The sequence below is a fragment of the Astatotilapia calliptera genome, chromosome 18 (assembly GCF_900246225.1).
Source record: "Astatotilapia calliptera chromosome 18, fAstCal1.2, whole genome shotgun sequence".
Classification (NCBI taxonomy): domain Eukaryota; kingdom Metazoa; phylum Chordata; class Actinopteri; order Cichliformes; family Cichlidae; genus Astatotilapia; species Astatotilapia calliptera.
This window is the reverse complement of record NC_039319.1, coordinates 32,834,976-32,853,708: the sequence shown is the minus strand read 5'-3', so window position 1 is coordinate 32,853,708 and position 18,733 is coordinate 32,834,976. Positions and strand designations below refer to the sequence as shown.

Here is an 18,733-nt window from a genome sequence, read left to right as displayed (position 1 = left end):
AACCTTTAAACAATGTTAGTCCCAGAATTCAAATATTGAGTTGGAAAATAAGCAAAATACACTGGATTGAAGGGTTAACCTACAAAATGAGCCCAACCTCCAGAGTGCGGATGTGAAAATGCATCAGGTACAGGAAGCTGATGGAAATAATGGAAAATTATTCAGTTCAAAGATTCCTTCAGTGCTTAATTTCCAATAATATTCAGCCGGTACACCTGCCTTCACCTGTCTCTCTCCAGCCCTTTGGGGGACATTTAATAAAGAAATACTAACAATGGAGATTTGCTAAAAAGATTCAAACAGAGGCTGTATAGAAACATGATTTCTTTTAAGATCTTGCTGGATGCTTGATTTAATACACGTGTATATTTTCTTTGTGTGACTTCATTTGAAATTTAGCTTCAAATAAGCTCATAAACTTTGTGTAAAATGTGTACAGTCTTGCATAATTAACGTCCTGTATTCACGTAATGTACAAAGGATGTGTGTGTGTGCGTGTGTGTGTGTGTGTGTGTGTGTGTGTACGCGCACGGATGTGTCTAGGTACCACATCTGTGGTTCAAGCTTCCTTTTGTTTTGACAGCAGAGATTGGCTGATTATAAGCCTCCTGTCACCAGGACAGACACAGCAGATTAACACAATACCACACTACAGTACACAAACAGAGGGGGATTTTACATATGTTAAAAGGGAGGGGCAGGAGGGTGTAGAGACTACACTTAAGCACACACACACACACACGCACACTGTAAAGGGGTGTAATCAATAGCTTCTTTGTCCACCTTCACTCTTAATCTGCGGCTGATCTAGAACCACATCCTTGCACTGCTGCTACTCTCTTCACGCCTCTTCTTTCTTCTCTCCTGTAAGAAAAGACAAATATGGATGTGATTAGGAGAATGAGAAAAACCAGATGTGTCCAGCAGCTAAACTGTAACACACAGATGGAAATGCTAGGTTTGTACTTTTACAACCAATTACTTTAAACTGGAGAAAGAAACTCCAGCAAAACTGAGGTGTTTTAGAAGGAGGTGTTAAAAAGCCTCTGTAAAAGTTCATTATTTTTTCCTTCGAAGGTACCACATAAAGTCACATATATGTGAGCTGAGCTAGTGAGCCAAAAAGAGGCACATGTTGCAGCAGGGTGGGAAGAAAGTACATTGCCAAAGAGAATTCAGAACAACTTCATAGTGTTGGTCAAAAAAGAAAGAAATCTGGCTGCTAAAAGAGAACAAACAAACAAAATCATCTCTTGGTAGTCGAACATCAGTTTCAGAATGATATGAAATCGGTTGTTTGGTAGCGGATATGTACTATTGTCTTAACTCAGCTCCAGGGTTGCTTTGTTTTCACTGTTCTGACAAATGAAGTCAACTCAGAAGTTTGAAAATAATATTGTTCATGTCGCCCCAAAATCAGTTCAATTAAATTTTATCTACATAGCACCAAATCACAACAACAGCTGCCTCAAGGCGCTTCATATTTCAAGGTAACGACTGTACTGTTATTATTTAGTCTGATCCCCTACTATTTTCCTAAGATAGACAGGCTGCAAGGCAGGATCTTTATTTGCTCAACTAAATCTATTAAATACTTACTCCCATGCTGGTTCAGCATTGGTCTCTGTTTGCGTAGCTCTTTGATCACACAACTGAACAAAAATAACACAAACACAAAGAAGAGGAGGAATTCTGGCCCACTCGTTTTTGCAGAATTGTTTTGATTCTGCCACCTTGGAGCGTTTTTAGCATTGAAGGCCTGCTTAAAGTCATGCCAAAGTATCTCAATCTGGTGTGAGTCTGAACTTGACCGCAGAATTCCAAAACCTTCCTTTTTAGGCTCCTATATGACTCTCAGACCTGTCCAAGTATCCACTCCCTTGTGTTTATTTTACCTTTACCTGTCTCTGTCAAGCTGGTCTGGCTGATTCAAATTTTCACCCTCCGGACCTACCTGCCTGCTCAGCCTCCCATTGATCAAATTTGAACAGCTCTGACCATTGGCTCCCCCACAGTTTGCTCGTCAACTCACAGCTGAAGAAATTACAACTCAATTGTAAATCAAAAACTCAAATCACCACTGCGCCACTCATCCATGCACCCATACTAAATTCCCTTGGAGAAACCTCCCTTTGTAACAATAAAACCTGTCAACTTTGAGCCGTTGTATCCCGTGAGCTTCTTTGGAGTCTGTTTCATGCTTACAGCTGTCATGGTGATAACAGAAGCACAATGACCACAGCTTCTGCACCAAAAATGCTGTTCCAGATGGTTCAGACCAACTCTAACCTCAACGCATACTCCTATGAATTATGCATGCATATGCATATGTTTTAGCCTCTTTCCTCTCTTTGCTTGTCGATGCTTAAAGACACATAGTGACATGAAACACAATGAACTTGAAGAAAGAAGCCTGTTTTGAGTACAGATATTTGTGTAGTAAAAATGCATAGATTAAAAGCAAAAAGTCATCAAAAAAATAAAAACCCAAGTACAGATACCTGAAAATCCTACTTACGTATAACACTTCATACAAATATTTTTTTAACTCCACCTCTGGGGCTCTATTTCCCCCAGGGGTTGTCTTTCCCATAGTCTGAACTCTTGTCTTAGGTGTGTTTTGCTGGTGGGACCAGATCAGTATCTGTTTACACCATAGACAATAGTCCTCTGTTGTTTCTTTCCATTTTCTTCCCTCTGCTCGCTCACTCCTCTTTCATCCCTCTGGCATTTTTACCTCCTTTCACCAAGTTACCCCTCTACTTCCTCGCTCTCAACAAGCCCTCACTTTTTTGTCCTCTGCTTCAGTTTTTACTCCGTCTGTTACTCTCGTCTGTGTCCTTTGACTTTGGCCTAAGTGGACGTCAGTTCAGATCTTCCACAGCATTCTATGGTATCACAGGGCTATAAGAGTTATATGACCCTGAAGAGCTCTACCGTGTAGCCTTCAGAGCGTAAACACTAGCTGGGAGTTCACTGTTAAGCTGTTACATCTGCAAAAATAGCTGTTTTGGGCAAAATGACTCAGTTCAAATGAAGCCAGTAAACTGACAGTTTTACTCATTATGTGATCACAATTCCCAAAACACCATGACTACATGGAAACACTCAGTTTTCCTCTGGACATTTAACGTGACACACCACTGATTTTACAGGTTAGCTCATGTAGAACTCTCTGTAGTATCATTCCATGTGGTTCTGCAGAAGGTTTTTCTGGCATTTCTTGGCTCGGCTTACAGGCTTTCTGTAAGCTGAGCCAAGCCCGGGACGTGGGCATGAGTCTTATCCATTCATGTGGGACTAACAAAAGTTGGAAGCTATTTAGCGGCATTATAATGTAAGATCCCACGCATGTGGCAAAGCATTACCCAGACTATGAACTCAAATTCAGCATGTTTTACTTTCTGATTTAAAAGTTACAGACGCTACATCGATGTAAGATGAGATAATTTACTGCAAGGCAGACACTGTGTTCCTGTCCCTGACATTATGTTGCAAAAGGCTAACTGATAGTGTAGAGATGTGAGAAAAGGTTACTGCTTCTGCCCACCGTCGCTCATTTGTATTTAACACGAGGCACTTGTGCTCTTACCTTTAACACTGAGCCAGAATGAGGTCTGAAAAGCTACAAATATTCCTCTTTCTTCTTCTTCACAACTTCAAAACAGCGTAGAAACACCATAAGAATGAAGGAATGCAGACTCATAACCAATAACGCAAAAATGTTTATCTTCGAAAGTGAAGCATTTGTTTTGATCTAAACAGTACTAGGTGACCTCATCTGTAATTATGCAATGTTTGGGGAAAGTGACGTACCTGCTTAATATTCGTGTTTATTTCACATCAGCACATAAAAAATAGTAAACAAGGTTGTTTGTTTTAGCCTTACACTTTTACAGTCGTCGCATTTTTAAGCGTCCTGCTCTGTTCTGATGTCCTAAAGTTCTGCCCTGCCTTCCTCCTGCAGTGCTGCTGAGCTAAATCTGGGATCTCTCCATGCACTTTGTGCTGTATATAGGTTGGTCCCACATTAGTAACTAAACTGGGTTAGTTCTTCCAGGGCCTGATCTATTATGTGCCATGGATTCTGAGGGCCCAAATACCTCAGGGACAGTATGCCTAGTTCATTAAAATTCTGTCCCTCATGAGGAAATGTGCTGAACTGACTAAAAATACAAAGTGTTTGGTGGTAAGTAGAGCAAGTGATAGTTACTTTTTCAAATATCAGTCATCACATCTACAGATAATTATTGATTCCCCATCTACAGTGAGCTAAACAGCATTTTAGAGCTGTTCAGCTCACTGTTTCTGAGTTTAGTTACATCAGATTTGCTGTTGTAGTTTGATCTCACTGAGGGCATCAACAGCTGTTTGTCAGGGTTTTTTTACAGCAGTAGGGAGTTGTCAGAAAAATTCACTGTACAACAACACGCTCAGAGGCTCAGAGTTACAATGAGCGTAAATATCATCTTAAACCATCTTGATTAAAAAAAATTCCTAATAATACTTTGTATTTGCTATTGTACTGTCACTGTTTCCTAACAAACTGCTATTATCTGTCTTGAACCCTCTGCAAGAAAGGTGTACGATACCAGGCATGCGTTCCATTAATAGGTTTGACCTTATATGAAAAGACAAACCCTTTTCCTCAAAGTAGGACGTGACCACCTCAGAACACTGTATTGAAGTGTAACTCACTGTGACAATGCTACCTTCTTTGATTGTATCTGTAGATCCCACAGTTTGTCTGAGATGGCGGTGGAAAGTGGGAGTCACTGGAAGGCAGCGCGAACTGTCCGGTCACTGAGCGGCTGGGTGGGACGGAAGTTGTCCCCCAGCATCCCATCATTCCCTTCTGGCAGCTCTGCACCTTTGACGTGGGACCGTAGTCTCCGAAACTCCTCAATCTGCAATGACAAAGATGTTTACACAGAAACTGAGGGAGTCTGTTGAGGTCTTGGAGACGCAGGGCTACTTTTTCACCAGAAAATCCTCCTTTCTGAATTTTAGAATTATCATTATTTACTTTAATTTAATTTAAAATGTTCTGATGTCTTACCCTGTAGTAGAATAGCAATCTTCTTTTTTTCCCTTCTTTTTACCACAACAAGAGGAGCACTGTGGTGATTGTGGGTTTAGGTTCCACTGTGCCTTCACTTTATATTGCATTGTGTCGCTGCAGGTATTTATTCATGTCTAAGGAAAAGAATCTGACAAACTGTCAGCTGTATAAAGTCTTCAGAGCCTCACTTTCACCTTCCTAAAAACAAGCTTGTGGGTATAAAAAGGAAGGACTAAAGTTATGTGTGATTCCTCATAACAGAGAAAGTGGAGGGGTTATTTCTGGTGATTTCACTATTTGCTTTGGTTTAGCATGTCAGATGGACAAACGAACCATTTTTACTCATCTCTGAATAGAAAAGCTCGACAGGTCATCTACAAAAAAGAGCATTCTGGGCTTTTTATAATTCTCAGATCAGAATAATCTTTCACCTGACTTCCTGTTCATGAGAAAATGCTGCAAGTGCAGATATGATCTACACACACATACTGTGCAGGGGGTAGCAATATCAGGCAAAACAAATATGAGGCTTTTTATGCAGCCGTGCAGCTGTGTCACAGAGGAAAGCTTTATAGCACGCTGTCAAAGTGCATTACAACATACTAACAACATAGTAGGCATAGTAACTGCCTGATATGTATACACATTCACTGAGCACACACACACACACGCACGCACGCACGCACGCACACACACACACACACACACACACACACACACACACACACACACACAGAGTCAATAATAGCCGGATGTTTGAGGTGTGTATTCTAGGTAAGAAGGACCTGCTGTTTTAAAATACTTGCTGTGGTTACAGAACATGTTACAGAAAGAAGAACAGTAAAGTGCAGCACAGTACATGAGTAGGCATAAAAAACAGCATACAGGTCAGTGTGCTGGAGTTAACTGTGTTTTTTTACACTTTGCTTTTTTACTTTAAAGGGATGTAGAGAGAAGTGTAATGGAAAGGGTGGCAGGCAGAAGGTCGCATGTATAGCATAGTTAAAGGACTATATTATTCTAGTGTAACCCACTGCTTGGGCCTGCTTATCAACTGGTGAGAAACTAGAGCTGCTGTCTGAACTGCCTAACACTTGGCAGGTTTTATACTTACGCCCCTCATAAAACCAGAACCCAACTGAAGATTTTTCTGTTTTAGTGTTTGCTTTTAGGACTTCTATTTGTACGCTGCAAACAAGAAGCACTAATAGTTGCGGAAGGAGCCATAAAAATGGCTTAACTTAAAACTTTAAACACATACTATATACCACCTGTTTGCAGGATTGGCTTTGTTATCATCTAAAAATAAGAAAATTTATCATCTTTAACCCATTGATACTTTCCAGCTTTTATTATTCACAATAGGGCATGGCCTGAGGGAGCCTGAAGTCATCCTTTCTGTTGGCATTTCTGCAGGTTCAATGGAGCAGAAAGCAGGGAACATGAAAGCCTGAATTAAATGTCAGATGGTTACTGTCATCATCCTTTACATCAGGCTGCTGGAGTAAAGCATGAGAGACCCAAAGGCTAAATTCAAATAAAAATGTATCAAAAGAAACTCGACAGACTTATTGATTGGTAGTGAGTGTAAAGGTTTCCTGTACTGTGAGTAACTGCTAGAGAGCTGTGGACTAGCATTACTGTGCAATTTAAAAATACATACAGGGCTGACATATTGATCATATAAGACAGGATGTAGAAAATGAGAAACCCCCTCAAACATGAACAATACAGACACTGAACGCAGTAGAAGAGCCACGCCAGTAAAAGCAATGTAACTGATTGGCTTACACTTGCCATGGGTAGCCGTTACCATGTATGATTCATGGCCTATAATTTTGCTGATGTCTACTTTATTTTACTGCTGCAGCAGATATCTACAAGTTGTTTCATAAGAGAAATAAAATGTGTTTTGCCGATAAACAGACTATTCACTAGTAACAGAAATTTTGTATATCAGTGTTAGGCTAATATTCTTAATATTCACCACTTAATAGATCTTGATGCATGTTCAGCCATCCAGGTAAGGAAATACTAACAAGTTGATTCTGTTTATCTAGATGTGAAATTTTCAGTGAAAAATAAAAAATAAAAAAAAAGACAGGTTAGCCTTGTTAGACTGTGAGATTTCCATCAGTAATGGGGGACATTTAAAAGTTGGTGTGTACCGTAAACCTACGAATACAGATCAGTATTTAAGGTTTCATCATCCACTGCTGCACAAACTGGGTGTCATCAGGACGCTGCAACATAGAGGGAACACCATCCCAACAGACTCAGCAGCCAGCGAAGCAGAAGAACAGCGCTTCAAGAAGGCCCTGAGTAAATGTGGTTATCCCAGCTGGACATTTGTTAGAGCACCTAAAGAAAGCTCCAGCTGATCCAGGAGAGAAGGGCAACCGCTGCTTAAGCGAAAACCTGTGGTCATCCTGTATGTGTCAGGAGTATCGGAACAGCTGAGACGCATTTTCTCTAAACACTGCATCCGTGGCTTTTAAACCCCAAAACACGCTGAGCCAAAAATTGGTCCACCCCAAGGATCAGGTCCCCTGACACAAACAGAGTAATATACTGTACGCTGTTAAGGAGGATTGCCAGGATTTATACATTGGAGAAGCCAAACAACCTCTGGCTAAGATGGCACAACACAGAATAAGTAACTCGTCAGGCAAGGTCATTGATCAGTGGTTGTTGATCAATGGTCATGACAATTTGCTTACTAATGATCAAGAAACAGACCTCACAGCCCATTGTTCATTCAGTGGTGCTAGTTTAAGTCATTATGCAAATCTACTGTATATAAGGTTGGAAACCTGCAGTCAGCTGAGACTGAAGAAGTCACTTGGATCAGTGGCGAAACATTTCTCTCACTGAAAACGCTACGTCCAGATGACCAGAATCAACTTTTTGGGACCACTTTATAAAGTTCCTGAAATGCTTTTATTGTGAAATAGCAGCAGGGTTTTGCGGTTTTGCAGCTTTCTGCATCTAGGGTTTTTTTTCTTTTCTTCTTATTATGAAAGATTGACAATTATACATTAACCCTTTACTGTATTCACCATTATATTCTCCACTGATTTCTGGCAAAATATATCCGTCTCATCAGCAGCTAAACACTCCACTACCATCAGCAGCTGATGCTGTAGCTTCTTCTGAGAAAACAGCTGCCTGAGGACTTTGCCTGTCAGGAACCCAAAACACTGAGCTGAAAGGGCCTTTAAGGCTGAGATAATAATTCTGGGATTAAACAGAAGAAGAAAAATAAATAAAACAAAAAAAACCTTAAAAAGGCAGAGGATGCTTTACTTTGCCTGCTTTATTTGTTTTACCTGTAACTGTGAGATGGTGAGAGGGTAACGATAGAGAATCCAGGTCACATTCTCACTACAAGGTGGTGTAGTCAGAGATCCTTCATACACCCAGTAGTCTCTCAGTAATGGATCTGTGGGCAGGTTTTGTGGAAAAAGCAAACATCAGTTATACTTTGATGATATTGTTTCAGCTCTCAAGGCTGAACAAAAAACAATTTCTTCATCCCATCATGCAGTTGACTTTCTGAAATGAGGACATGATCTGCATTTTTTTTTCAACTTTATCTCACACCCACACAAAAATCGTATGGGTGTTATCAGGAGGCAATAGCTACAAATCTGCATCGGTGCTCAAGACATCCTTGCTTACCCGGTAACAGAGTGTTGGGATTAAAGCAGGGGATTATCTTGCTCTTCCCCTGGTGGCATTAACACAAAGATAATTATTCTCATTGTACATGCATCCTACAAATCCAGCATTTTAAAATGCTTTCATCTGCTCAGATTTTTTTTTTAATTCAGTCACACCTTGTACTGCAGGTCCTGGAGAACTTCAGTGATGGCCTTCAGTCCCAGATGCTCTTTACCAATCTGATAAAAAAGTAAGCATGTTTGGTTTCACAACTGACAAAGTAGTCCTTATTTCAGCTTGAACTAGTTGATAACGATAATGCTACCAGTGATTGTGTTTAAGCAGGACTTTTATACTTTTATGTCTGCAGGAAGTAAACAGGGAATGAAGTAAGAATTCTGTTGAGAACAGGATGTGTGTAGTGTTAGGTCTGAGGTCAGGAATGTTTTGGGTTGAAGAAAGAGTGAGATAGCCACTGTTTTTTGTCAAGGTTTTTGAGCAGGTTTCTCAGCAGACTAGCTTTTCAAGAGGTCTACTGAGAGTTCTTGAAAACCCGGTCTCATTTCATGAGCTGAGGATTATTCCTTATGGAGTGCATTAAGCATGTAAATCAGGGGAATTTCACAGGAACGTGGCAAACAATACATTCCAAACTGACTCATTCTCAGGTCACACCAAGCATATCTAGAATTTATCTGATCAGTCATTTAGGAAAACAGCTTTTACAATGCTAGGAAGGAAAGTACATTAGGGCTGATAAAAGCAAATGTTTATAAAAATGCATGTCAAGACTAGACTTAAAACGGGCATTGTGGCTCAGTCCCAGTTTAGGGAGCCAGCATATAACTTAGAACTCCACAGAAAGACAGCACCTTTTACTTTGTGTTTAACTGAGCATTCACAGGCTGCATAAGATGTCACCAAACAATCTGTAGCTGGATCATATACATGGAAAATGGGACAGCCTTTTTAAATGGCACTTCCCCTGAGCTGCACTTAACAGGGAGAAATGGTGTGTTTAAGTGTCTTTTTTTAAGCATGGAGAAAAAAATGCATCTGTTTTATGAAGAAATGTATTTAAATTTATGTTTTGTTTTGTTTTGGGGGGGGGGGGGTATCTGTATTTCTTTCTTTCTTTTAAAGTTCTTCAGTGGAAGCTTTACAGACATTTTCAAACATTTAAAAAATGCAATATATCAAGCAATAACTAGTTTTGACAATGTCTGTCACACTGGGGACAGTGTGATGATTTTCTGCTGGTAAGCCTCAGTTGCATTCATGTAGATGTTGCTTTGACCTGCCTAAACATTACTGCAGAACACGTATTTCTCTGTGGAGAAAGTATTCATTAATGCCACTGGTCTTTTTCAGTAGGATAATACACACAACACTTGACAAAGAGTTCAAAGTATTGGGCCCCCAGATTTCCCAGTTCACAATAACAAGTGTATGTGGAATGTGCAGGAAAAACAACTTCATTCCATGAATGCTCCACCTCCTAACTTCCAGGACTGAAAAGACACTGAATTTAACGATGTTTCTGACTGACATAGAAAATAGTTTCTTGGCTATGAATAAACAGACATTGTAAATCAATCCTTTATCAGGTCACTTTAGCCGGCCTTCTGGCTCTGGATGCTTACCTGCACAAAAAGAGCTATGATAAGTACTCCATTCTTCTTCCCTAGAGCATCCTCCAATGTGTTAAACAGAGTGCTGTTCCAGTGAATCAGATGAAGCTGCACACAAAGAAACAACACATTACAATCTGTGATTGAGTGGCATTTGCTGTAGAGAGGACAAGTTGTGAGTGAGTGAGAAACCATCAGCTTGTGGTGACTGAAGGCTTTTTGTAAGGGCTTTCACATAAACAAAGGGACGTGTACAAAGCTTTGACCCTGAAAGCAGTAAATACAAGACCAGACTGAAGTTACATACATGATAAGACTTACAGCTGCCATGCTATGTGTCTTATTATAACAGACACAGTGGAAAAAACATTAATGTATAATATCTTTGTGATCTCTGAGCTGCCTGTTTCATTATCAATAGCCTTCTGCACTGAGAACTGATAATGTGTTTTGTAAAAGGAAACATAAGCTATCGTAAAAGGGTAGTTCTGCTGCTACAAACAGGAATGGAAAGAGACACTGAGCTATACTGAGAATAATATCTGCAGTAGATTGAGCTCAGTACAATCGGCACAGTAAACTGTATTTACCACTGTCTTCAAATAAGCCAAGCTCTCTTCACACAATTTTCCCTTGTTGACTACGGACAAACACTAAAAATGGGAAAATGGGACATTTGTAGACCAGCAAGTCCAATGTTCTGTTGTCAGATTCATATATTTTTGGTGTCCTAATAATTAGGAATTTATTAGGTATTTACCTTGAGGTCCAGTAAAATGCCAGATATTATATTGTGCAGGAACGTTATCTAAGAAAGTTCACCAGAATTTATAACATTAGTGTTTGAAGATGGAGTCCAGTTTTGGGAAATGCAAAGTTGTTGTAGATGACAAGATAAAAATGGGATTGACCTAACGTGGAGTAAAAACCAAAGTAGAAACAGCTCACACATTTGTAAACAAAAAAAAAATGAAAATATAAATGTAGGTTTTTGGATGGAGTGGTACAGTTTCTTGATGAACTGTCAGAGAACGCACCGTAAAGATTTCACAGACACACGGAGTCACAGAATGTTTGATTATGACTGTGGAACAATGCTATTGATATCAAAGCAGATACTTTTCAAAGAAAAAAAAGATTTTGTCTTCAAGGACTCATCAAACTACAGTGTTAGCTGAAGACAAGTCTAAACAAATCAGTGCATTTCTTTGGTGTTTGGGGTGTGCTTCATGGTTATGGCCTTGCTTTTTTCTCTTTTTTCTCCTTGGTTTACCTCCATAGGGAAAGCCTTGAAGTTGACCGTGTGCTCCGATCCTCTTTGGTTCTCTTTGCCCCAGTGGAATCGAACCTCATGAAGCTCATACTCGTGATCGCTTGGCAGTGGACCTCCAGTAACCACTGTCACAGGAAACCAGAGGGTTTATGATCAAGCACGTACAGGAAGAAGGCTAAATAGGTCAGAATAATAGTCGGTGTGAGAGAAAGGGGTCATTTGTTATGCGATGCAACTTTTTTGCTTTTCCCTTGTGAGAAAAATATACATTAATCACCTCCTACCAAATCTCAAAAACTATTCATACATCCTGTTTCAAAGCAGTTTAGTCAACAATTTGTGTTTGCTGATATGATGTCATGGCTGCTGGGAGTTACCTGACTTGGACCTGAGAATAATACGGACAGTGTGTCCATCATTGATGACCTCGCAGTCTCGACACACCACGTAGTTTGGTGACAATCCAACATCCAGGAGTGACGGATCGTAGTGAGCCTCCCTGGAGTTTAGATTAATGGGAGACTGGTACTCGCCATTGGCTGCTGGGAAATGAAGTCCCCATTCTACACCTTTATGAGCAAAAATAGGCATAAAAATGCACATGAAATAGAGCATACATTCAGATTATTGTTGTAACATATAGGCTTACTAAGAACATGACCATTAAAAATGGTTGCACAGTTTTAAGTGTTCTGCCAAGTCACACTTAAAAGTAAAGGGAACTGTTGCACCAGCTGTTTCAAAGTTCAAACTTTGACTAGCTGTAATATGTTACCAAAGTCATCATCTACACTTAATTTAAACAATATACACCACATAAAACAGCTCTTATGAAGGGCTTGGTCATTGCTAAATAGGCGTCCATCCTGTGCCTCAAATCAAGTACTTCCCTAAGTACCATTTGAGGTAAATAATGGCTTTCACTGACAGCTTTATTCAGAGCAGTCATAAGCAGCATCAAATATTGTTTAAGGGTCAAAAAAATGAAAGCAGCATGGAAGTGGCTTAATCTGCATGCCATATGAAGGGTACGAGGTTGCAATAAGCCCTGCAACAGACTGGCGTCCAGGGTGTACCCTGCCTCTCAGATGAATGGATGGATGGATTGGATAGATATCTATGGTTACAAAAAGACTTCCGGTGAAGTCTAGAGGGAAAATCTGTAAAAACTTCCCAAATGAGTTCATGGAATCGGTCATAAAAATAGCAACACTATTTTTCTTCTTCGCTCAATGACATCAGTTTCTAACTTTCTGCAGTTTCGCTTCTGGATTTTTGGTGAAAGTTTGTACAATATGTGATCAGATGCTGACAGCAGGCAGAAATCCAATCACAGTCAAAGGTTTCAAATGCCATACTCACAACTCAAGTTTTAATTGGTGAACATGCAATCAGTCTAAATTCATGTAGGAAGGAAATATGTTGTGTACTTAATGTTGTGTGCCAGTAACACAAGTATCCAAATTAAGATACACCTTTAGAGATTTATTTTACCAACAGCTGGTCCAACCCAATCACTGACCCTGAAACTTAACCATCAATTCAGCTGTCATTCACTTTGGTCTTTTTCCCATACCAGAAAAAATCCCCTTCATGTTGTTAGCCATGCTAACAAAGCTCACTTGCATGGCTAGTGCTTGCTCACTAGCCTCGCAAGTGAGCAAACATGTACTAGACAGGGAATTGTATGTTTAGAGTACAGTTACCAGTTAAGATTTCAACAAGTCATCCAACTTGACTGGTCATTTGCTCTTCCTACTGGAGGAACGTGGGGGGGCTGTTTTATATAAGAGGGGAGTCAGAAATGTTTTTTTATTAGCAAGTCTACAAGCAGTAAAGTCATAACCTGTAATTATTATAATAAATATGGCAATGGTAGCCTAGTAACAATGAAAGCACATTTTATGGTACCATAAGTGGCACAACACAGACAACTGTTTGATTAGTATGAAGATGGATGGATAGTTATTTACTGGAGTTTGCTGCTCTCTCTCTCTCAGATATATATATATATATATATATATATATATATATATATATATATATATATATATATATATATATATATATATATATTAGGGGTGCAACGATATTCGTATCGATATTGAACCGTTCGATACAGTGCTTTCGGTTCGGTACGCATATGTATCGAACAATACAACATTTGTAATTTATTTTATCAACTTTCCTTCTGACGATGCTGTCTGTGTTGAGCGCTCAGTGAATCTGCATTTGACTACTCCGCCTAGGCTGCACTGTCGAGCGCAGATCCACTGAGTGCTCAACACAGACAGCATAGTCAGAAGGAAGAGCGCAGGGCAAGCTAGCAAGACAGAAGTTAAGCTCTCCAGATCTGGCGTTTGGAATTATTTTGGTTTTCATGTGACGTATGACCCTGAAGGTAAGCGAGTCATGGACTAAAGTAAAACAGTATGTTGGATGTGCCATGCAATGCTCAATTACATGGGTGGGAGCTAGTGTGTTAGCGCAGTTAGCTCGTTAACGTGTTGGCCGTCTAGCCCCATGCACGGGGCGATCGGCGGTAGCTCGTTAACGGAGATTTGCCGTGTTGTGGCGTTAAGGTCATTTCAACGAGATTAACCTGAAAGCACTAATGGGAACACAACGAATATGACTGCACATTTACACCGACATCATCCTAGTGCAAAGACAAAAACAACAAGCATGCTACTAACTTTAGCCGAGTCATTTAGACAGCTGTTAGCACATGATTCTCCTTATGCTGCTGAGAATATAGCCCAGAAGAAGCGGATAGTATAGCTTTTATTTTGGAAAGAGACATTTCTCTGTAATAAACTCTCTTTTCCAAAGATGAGTGATTCCTCAATCAGATACAGGGCTTGCAATATCGCTAGCCCGACGTCCTGGGGCTAGCTATTTTTTTCAGTCGGGCTACCAAAATCTATCTCTTCCCTGCCCGTCGGGCTATTGTAGGAAGAAAAATATATGTCAATGCTTTTGCATTCTTTCAGAAATGTAGCTGGGTAATTATGTCATTGGCATCGGTGAGCCACTGTCAATATGTGACATATTGAAATCGCGTTTGAATTTGCGCTTGTTTTTTTGCTTTCACTTTGCAATCGCGTGAACTGTGTATAGAGAGCGACAGCACTGATCTGTGAGTGATGAAAATTTGTGCACCAATTCCTCTGACATCGTCTTATTAATCGTTAGCTCACTATGCAAACATGACAAGTGAAATCTCCCGCAGCAAGCTTAAACATGTGAGAGGTTGAGGATATATATTTCATTTCTTCTGAGCCAAATAAGACAGGTCAGGGTGAAGAAGTGACAGCCAAAGAAAAGCTTACCACAAAACGGAGAAGTTATGACAAATCAGACTATAAGGCAAAAAGAAAGTGCAGCTTCATGGTTTCATGGACAAAAGAATTTCTGTGGCTGCAATATGACGAGCTAAATAACCAGGGCTGCACATAAGTGGTCCGCAGGTGCGCATTCGCTGTCAAAATAAAAAACGCGCACAAGGGTTAGGGTTAAATTTAAAAACTGTACTTTTGAGTATTATATTATAAATATATATTTATAATTTTAATAAATGACAAATTAAAAAGGCATGAACATTTTTTTGTATCGAAAAAATATCGAACCGTGACACCAAAGTATCGAACCGAACCGAACCGTGAATTTTGTGTATCGTTGCACCCCTAATATATATATATATATATATATATATATATATATATCCAAACTCCAATAAATAACTATCCATCCATCTTCATACTAATCAAACAGTTTAAATAGTAGTTGTGGTTTAAATTGGGGTTTGTCGCCACAAAATCAAAGTCAAATAATATCACCTGAAGTGATATAAACAGATCTGGGTGTGTGCTTGAGAGGAAAACGGTGGTTTCAGAAGAACGTGTGGGGACACGAGACTGGCTAAAACTGGTCTTAAGTCCCTCTTCCTCTTTGCCTTGTCCTCATTCTGGTCCTGAGTTTCTTTCTGCTTCCTCTCAGTGTCTAGTAAACAGGACTTCTTGCAGTGAGTGTGACAATGAGATTACTGTTCATAAAAACAAAATTAAGCAGACTGCAGTTGTAAAAACAGGGCAAATCTGTCCTAAATGAGACAGATCACCTGTTCACAGCACAACACTAGTAAGGCCTTTGCTATCAGTTTAATAGAGTGTGAAGATAAACAAGTGTAGAGAAAGTGATCCCACTGAAAGACAGAATTTGCTTCACTTTTCAGCTGACTGCAACAGTAAGAGATGTGTACAATGTGCACAACCTGCTGTGTTTTTAGAAAAAGGAAATACACACTGGCAGTATCGTGTTCATGGAAAGTCCAGTACACCCATCTGCCTCCAAGACAAGGAGCTCAGGCCTCACAGTGTGCCTTTCTGTTGGGACTGCAGATAGACGGTCCTCACTGGCTGACTACTCACACCATAGCAAAGAAGCATGGGGCAGTGGTCACATTCTCGCTTTCCTCAGCAACTAAAGCCTTAACAACAGTTTACTAAAGGCAGTGAGAATTTCAGTGGCACTACTAAATTGCGGATTGTTGCTTTAATGACCTCAAATTAAGGACTTAGCTTTGTGAGTAATTACGGTTTTTTTGCTTCAGCCATTGGAAAAGAATTTGGTGTTGTTAACTTTAGTGTTAGATGATATCATTGTGTAAGCTAATCAAGAAATGACTGTGTCAGCTTGTTAGCCACACAGGCGTTAGTTGGTGGCCATCTGATAGCCACCACTCAGCAGGGAAAATGTGCACCTTCAGTGGTTGTTGGAGGTTCTGGCAGGCTCTGTGAAACCAACTGATCAAATCGCAGACCAGTTAGTCAGTGACCTTGTAATTCACTGGTTGCAGCAGAAAGATGTGCTTTCTTTAACTGGTTGTGGGTGGTTGCTGGAAGTTGCTGGCTGTTGTTATCAAGAAAGTGTTTGCAAGCAGATGTAAAGTGGTACACCAAAACCCTTCTTTGAGAAACCCCCTTTGCTTTACTTGATAGCAGGCTGCCACCTTTGCAGCAGTTTATATGGAAGATGCTGAAATTTCTGTAAACACTTGCAAACTACTCACCAACTGTTAGTGAAACTAAGAGTGACGAAAATGAGAAATTGAGAGCAGTCAGAGTAAAAGTTAGGGTTAGCCCTAACCCTAACCCAATTTATACTGCACTTGTTCCACTTTGACTAAAGCTTGTGGCGTAAATGACAACTCGTTGTAGAAAAGTCTGTCTTCAATGCAAACTGCAGGTGACCAAAGCTATCACAAGCAGATTCTTGGTGTAGCTGATTTCACCTGGCAATAGCAGCAACAATTTGCCAGCAACATTTTTCCCTGGTGACCAGAGGTTGTCAGGGGGTCAACCAACCTCTAGGTCTATGTGACTGACACCTTAGCTAAGTCCTAAGAAAGGAAACTTTTGCTTATTACACAGCAGTGAGCTCTGTCAGCTCATGGCAAGGAAGTTCTGTACTTGTGCTTATAAATTAAGATGAAGAATTTCCTGTGGGAACCTCTCATCTCCTCTTAGCTAACCAGGTATTTGCATGTCAAATATTAGTGTCTTAGATATACATGGTATTCCATATAATTTAGTATACTTACAGTAAGAATTCCACAGTTCAGTGTGACAGTATATCCCTCGATGCTCAGTAAAAGCAGCATTAGCAGAAAGACAAAGTGAACACATAACTACATGACATACTGAAAGTATGACAGTAATGTTTGTAACCTATGTTCAAGTGTTTATGTGCTTTATTCAGTTTCTCTGTAGACAAAGATATATGAGTGATATATGAGTGACAGCTCTTAATGCCAAGTCATTTTGGAGTTTTATTGTATGAATTGTAGAGTCCAAGGAAATCTTTGCTCTGCTGTAAGTCTCTGACCAACAACTGTCTGTTGCAAGTCTCCTATACTTTTAGCAGTGCAGTGATAAACAGCTGTTTGCTGGCAACTTGATATTGTTGCCAGCAAAAAGTGATATTGTTCTTGTGATATTTTTCTATATGACTGACTGTAAATCATGCCGTTCGAGCAACCTACAGCATAGGAGATGAGAGAGTAAAACCATTAGTGGTGTTTTAAAAACATATTGGTCTGACAGATGTTGTACAGTGTATAACCCAAATCCAACTAAAGAATCAAATTGCATTTTTTTTAAATGTTTTGAAAAAGTGTAAAGTTTTGGGTTGTCCCCCTTAAAACTCCTCCTGATCCTTAGCTTTTCACACATCTCCAGCATCCCTTCACATGCTGAGAGAGCCCAGCCTACCTTCCTCATAGCCCCAGTCCATCTCATCTTTCCCCGGAGTATAATCCGACTCCTCATTCACATTGTCAGCCATGGTGCTTTGCAGTCTACTCCCTGTGGCTAGAAACCAGTCTGTCCTCCCACTCACGGCTCCCCGTCACTCTGGTTTTAACTGGTTTTGGACACAAACTGAAGTCTGCTGGATGGATTCCCAGCTCAACAACAACTCTCTCTTTTCTTTGATGCAGTTTCTCTTTTCTTCCTTTTTTCCGTCTGTCTCTTCTTAACCCACTTTCTTACTCTCTCTTGCTCTCGTCCTCCTAAAGAGACAAGCTGATGATGTGTGCAGACTGCTCTGCCTCTCTGAGCAGCTCTTTACTCTGTGTTGCTCCACCTCTTTTCTCTCGCTACTTTGCTCTACTCTTATCTCTCTCTCTTCCCCTCTCTCTCTCTTCCTTTCTGTGTCTCTGCAGGTGTGCTTGCTCACCCTGCCATAAAATGTCAGAACAGTGTTTCTTTTTCATCTCCCTGCCCTGTATGCTCCCTGTGTTCAGAGGTGAAAATAAACTGTAAAGCATATCGGCTTTAATTATTTTTTCTTTCTTGATTTATTTGTTATGATCGTTTACCCTTTCTGCTGTTTTCGGAACCACAGTGGTTGTGTGTATGTGTGTGTGCTGGAATGCTGGCAGGAAGGTCGAGCTGGCGTTTCTGTTGGAGGTCACAGATCCACCCTTGGGTGAAGGAAACAGCAGTGGTTGAGAAAACATGCAAAAAGTAGCATGAGGGTGAAAGTGAAAGGCCAACTCTACTTCAGACTTGATGACTTCAAGATGGACAAAGAAAATGGCTC

The 18,733-nt window shown here is 40.2% G+C and overlaps 1 protein-coding gene across 3 annotated transcripts; it reads right to left on the bottom strand.

Annotated features, from left to right (window-relative positions):
• Positions 1–745: 745 nt before the first annotated feature.
• ca8 (carbonic anhydrase VIII) lies at positions 746–18,264 on the bottom strand. 3 transcript variants are annotated; one of them, XM_026150176.1, is made up of 9 exons: positions 17,902–18,264; positions 12,007–12,198; positions 11,630–11,754; positions 10,369–10,464; positions 8,902–8,964; positions 8,744–8,792; positions 8,392–8,504; positions 4,699–4,907; positions 746–864 (listed from the first exon to the last, which is right to left on the bottom strand). In XM_026150176.1, exons 1-8 carry the CDS (start codon positions 17,972–17,974, stop codon positions 4,773–4,775), a joined length of 846 nt encoding a protein of 281 aa, XP_026005961.1. In that variant the 5' UTR covers positions 17,975–18,264; the 3' UTR covers positions 746–864; positions 4,699–4,772. The 3 variants fall into 3 exon arrangements, with proteins under 3 accessions (XP_026005961.1, XP_026005960.1, XP_026005962.1); XM_026150175.1 differs by having other exon boundaries at positions 4,713–4,907; XM_026150177.1 differs by having other exon boundaries at positions 4,713–4,907; positions 12,007–12,192.
• Positions 18,265–18,733: the final 469 nt, after the last annotated feature.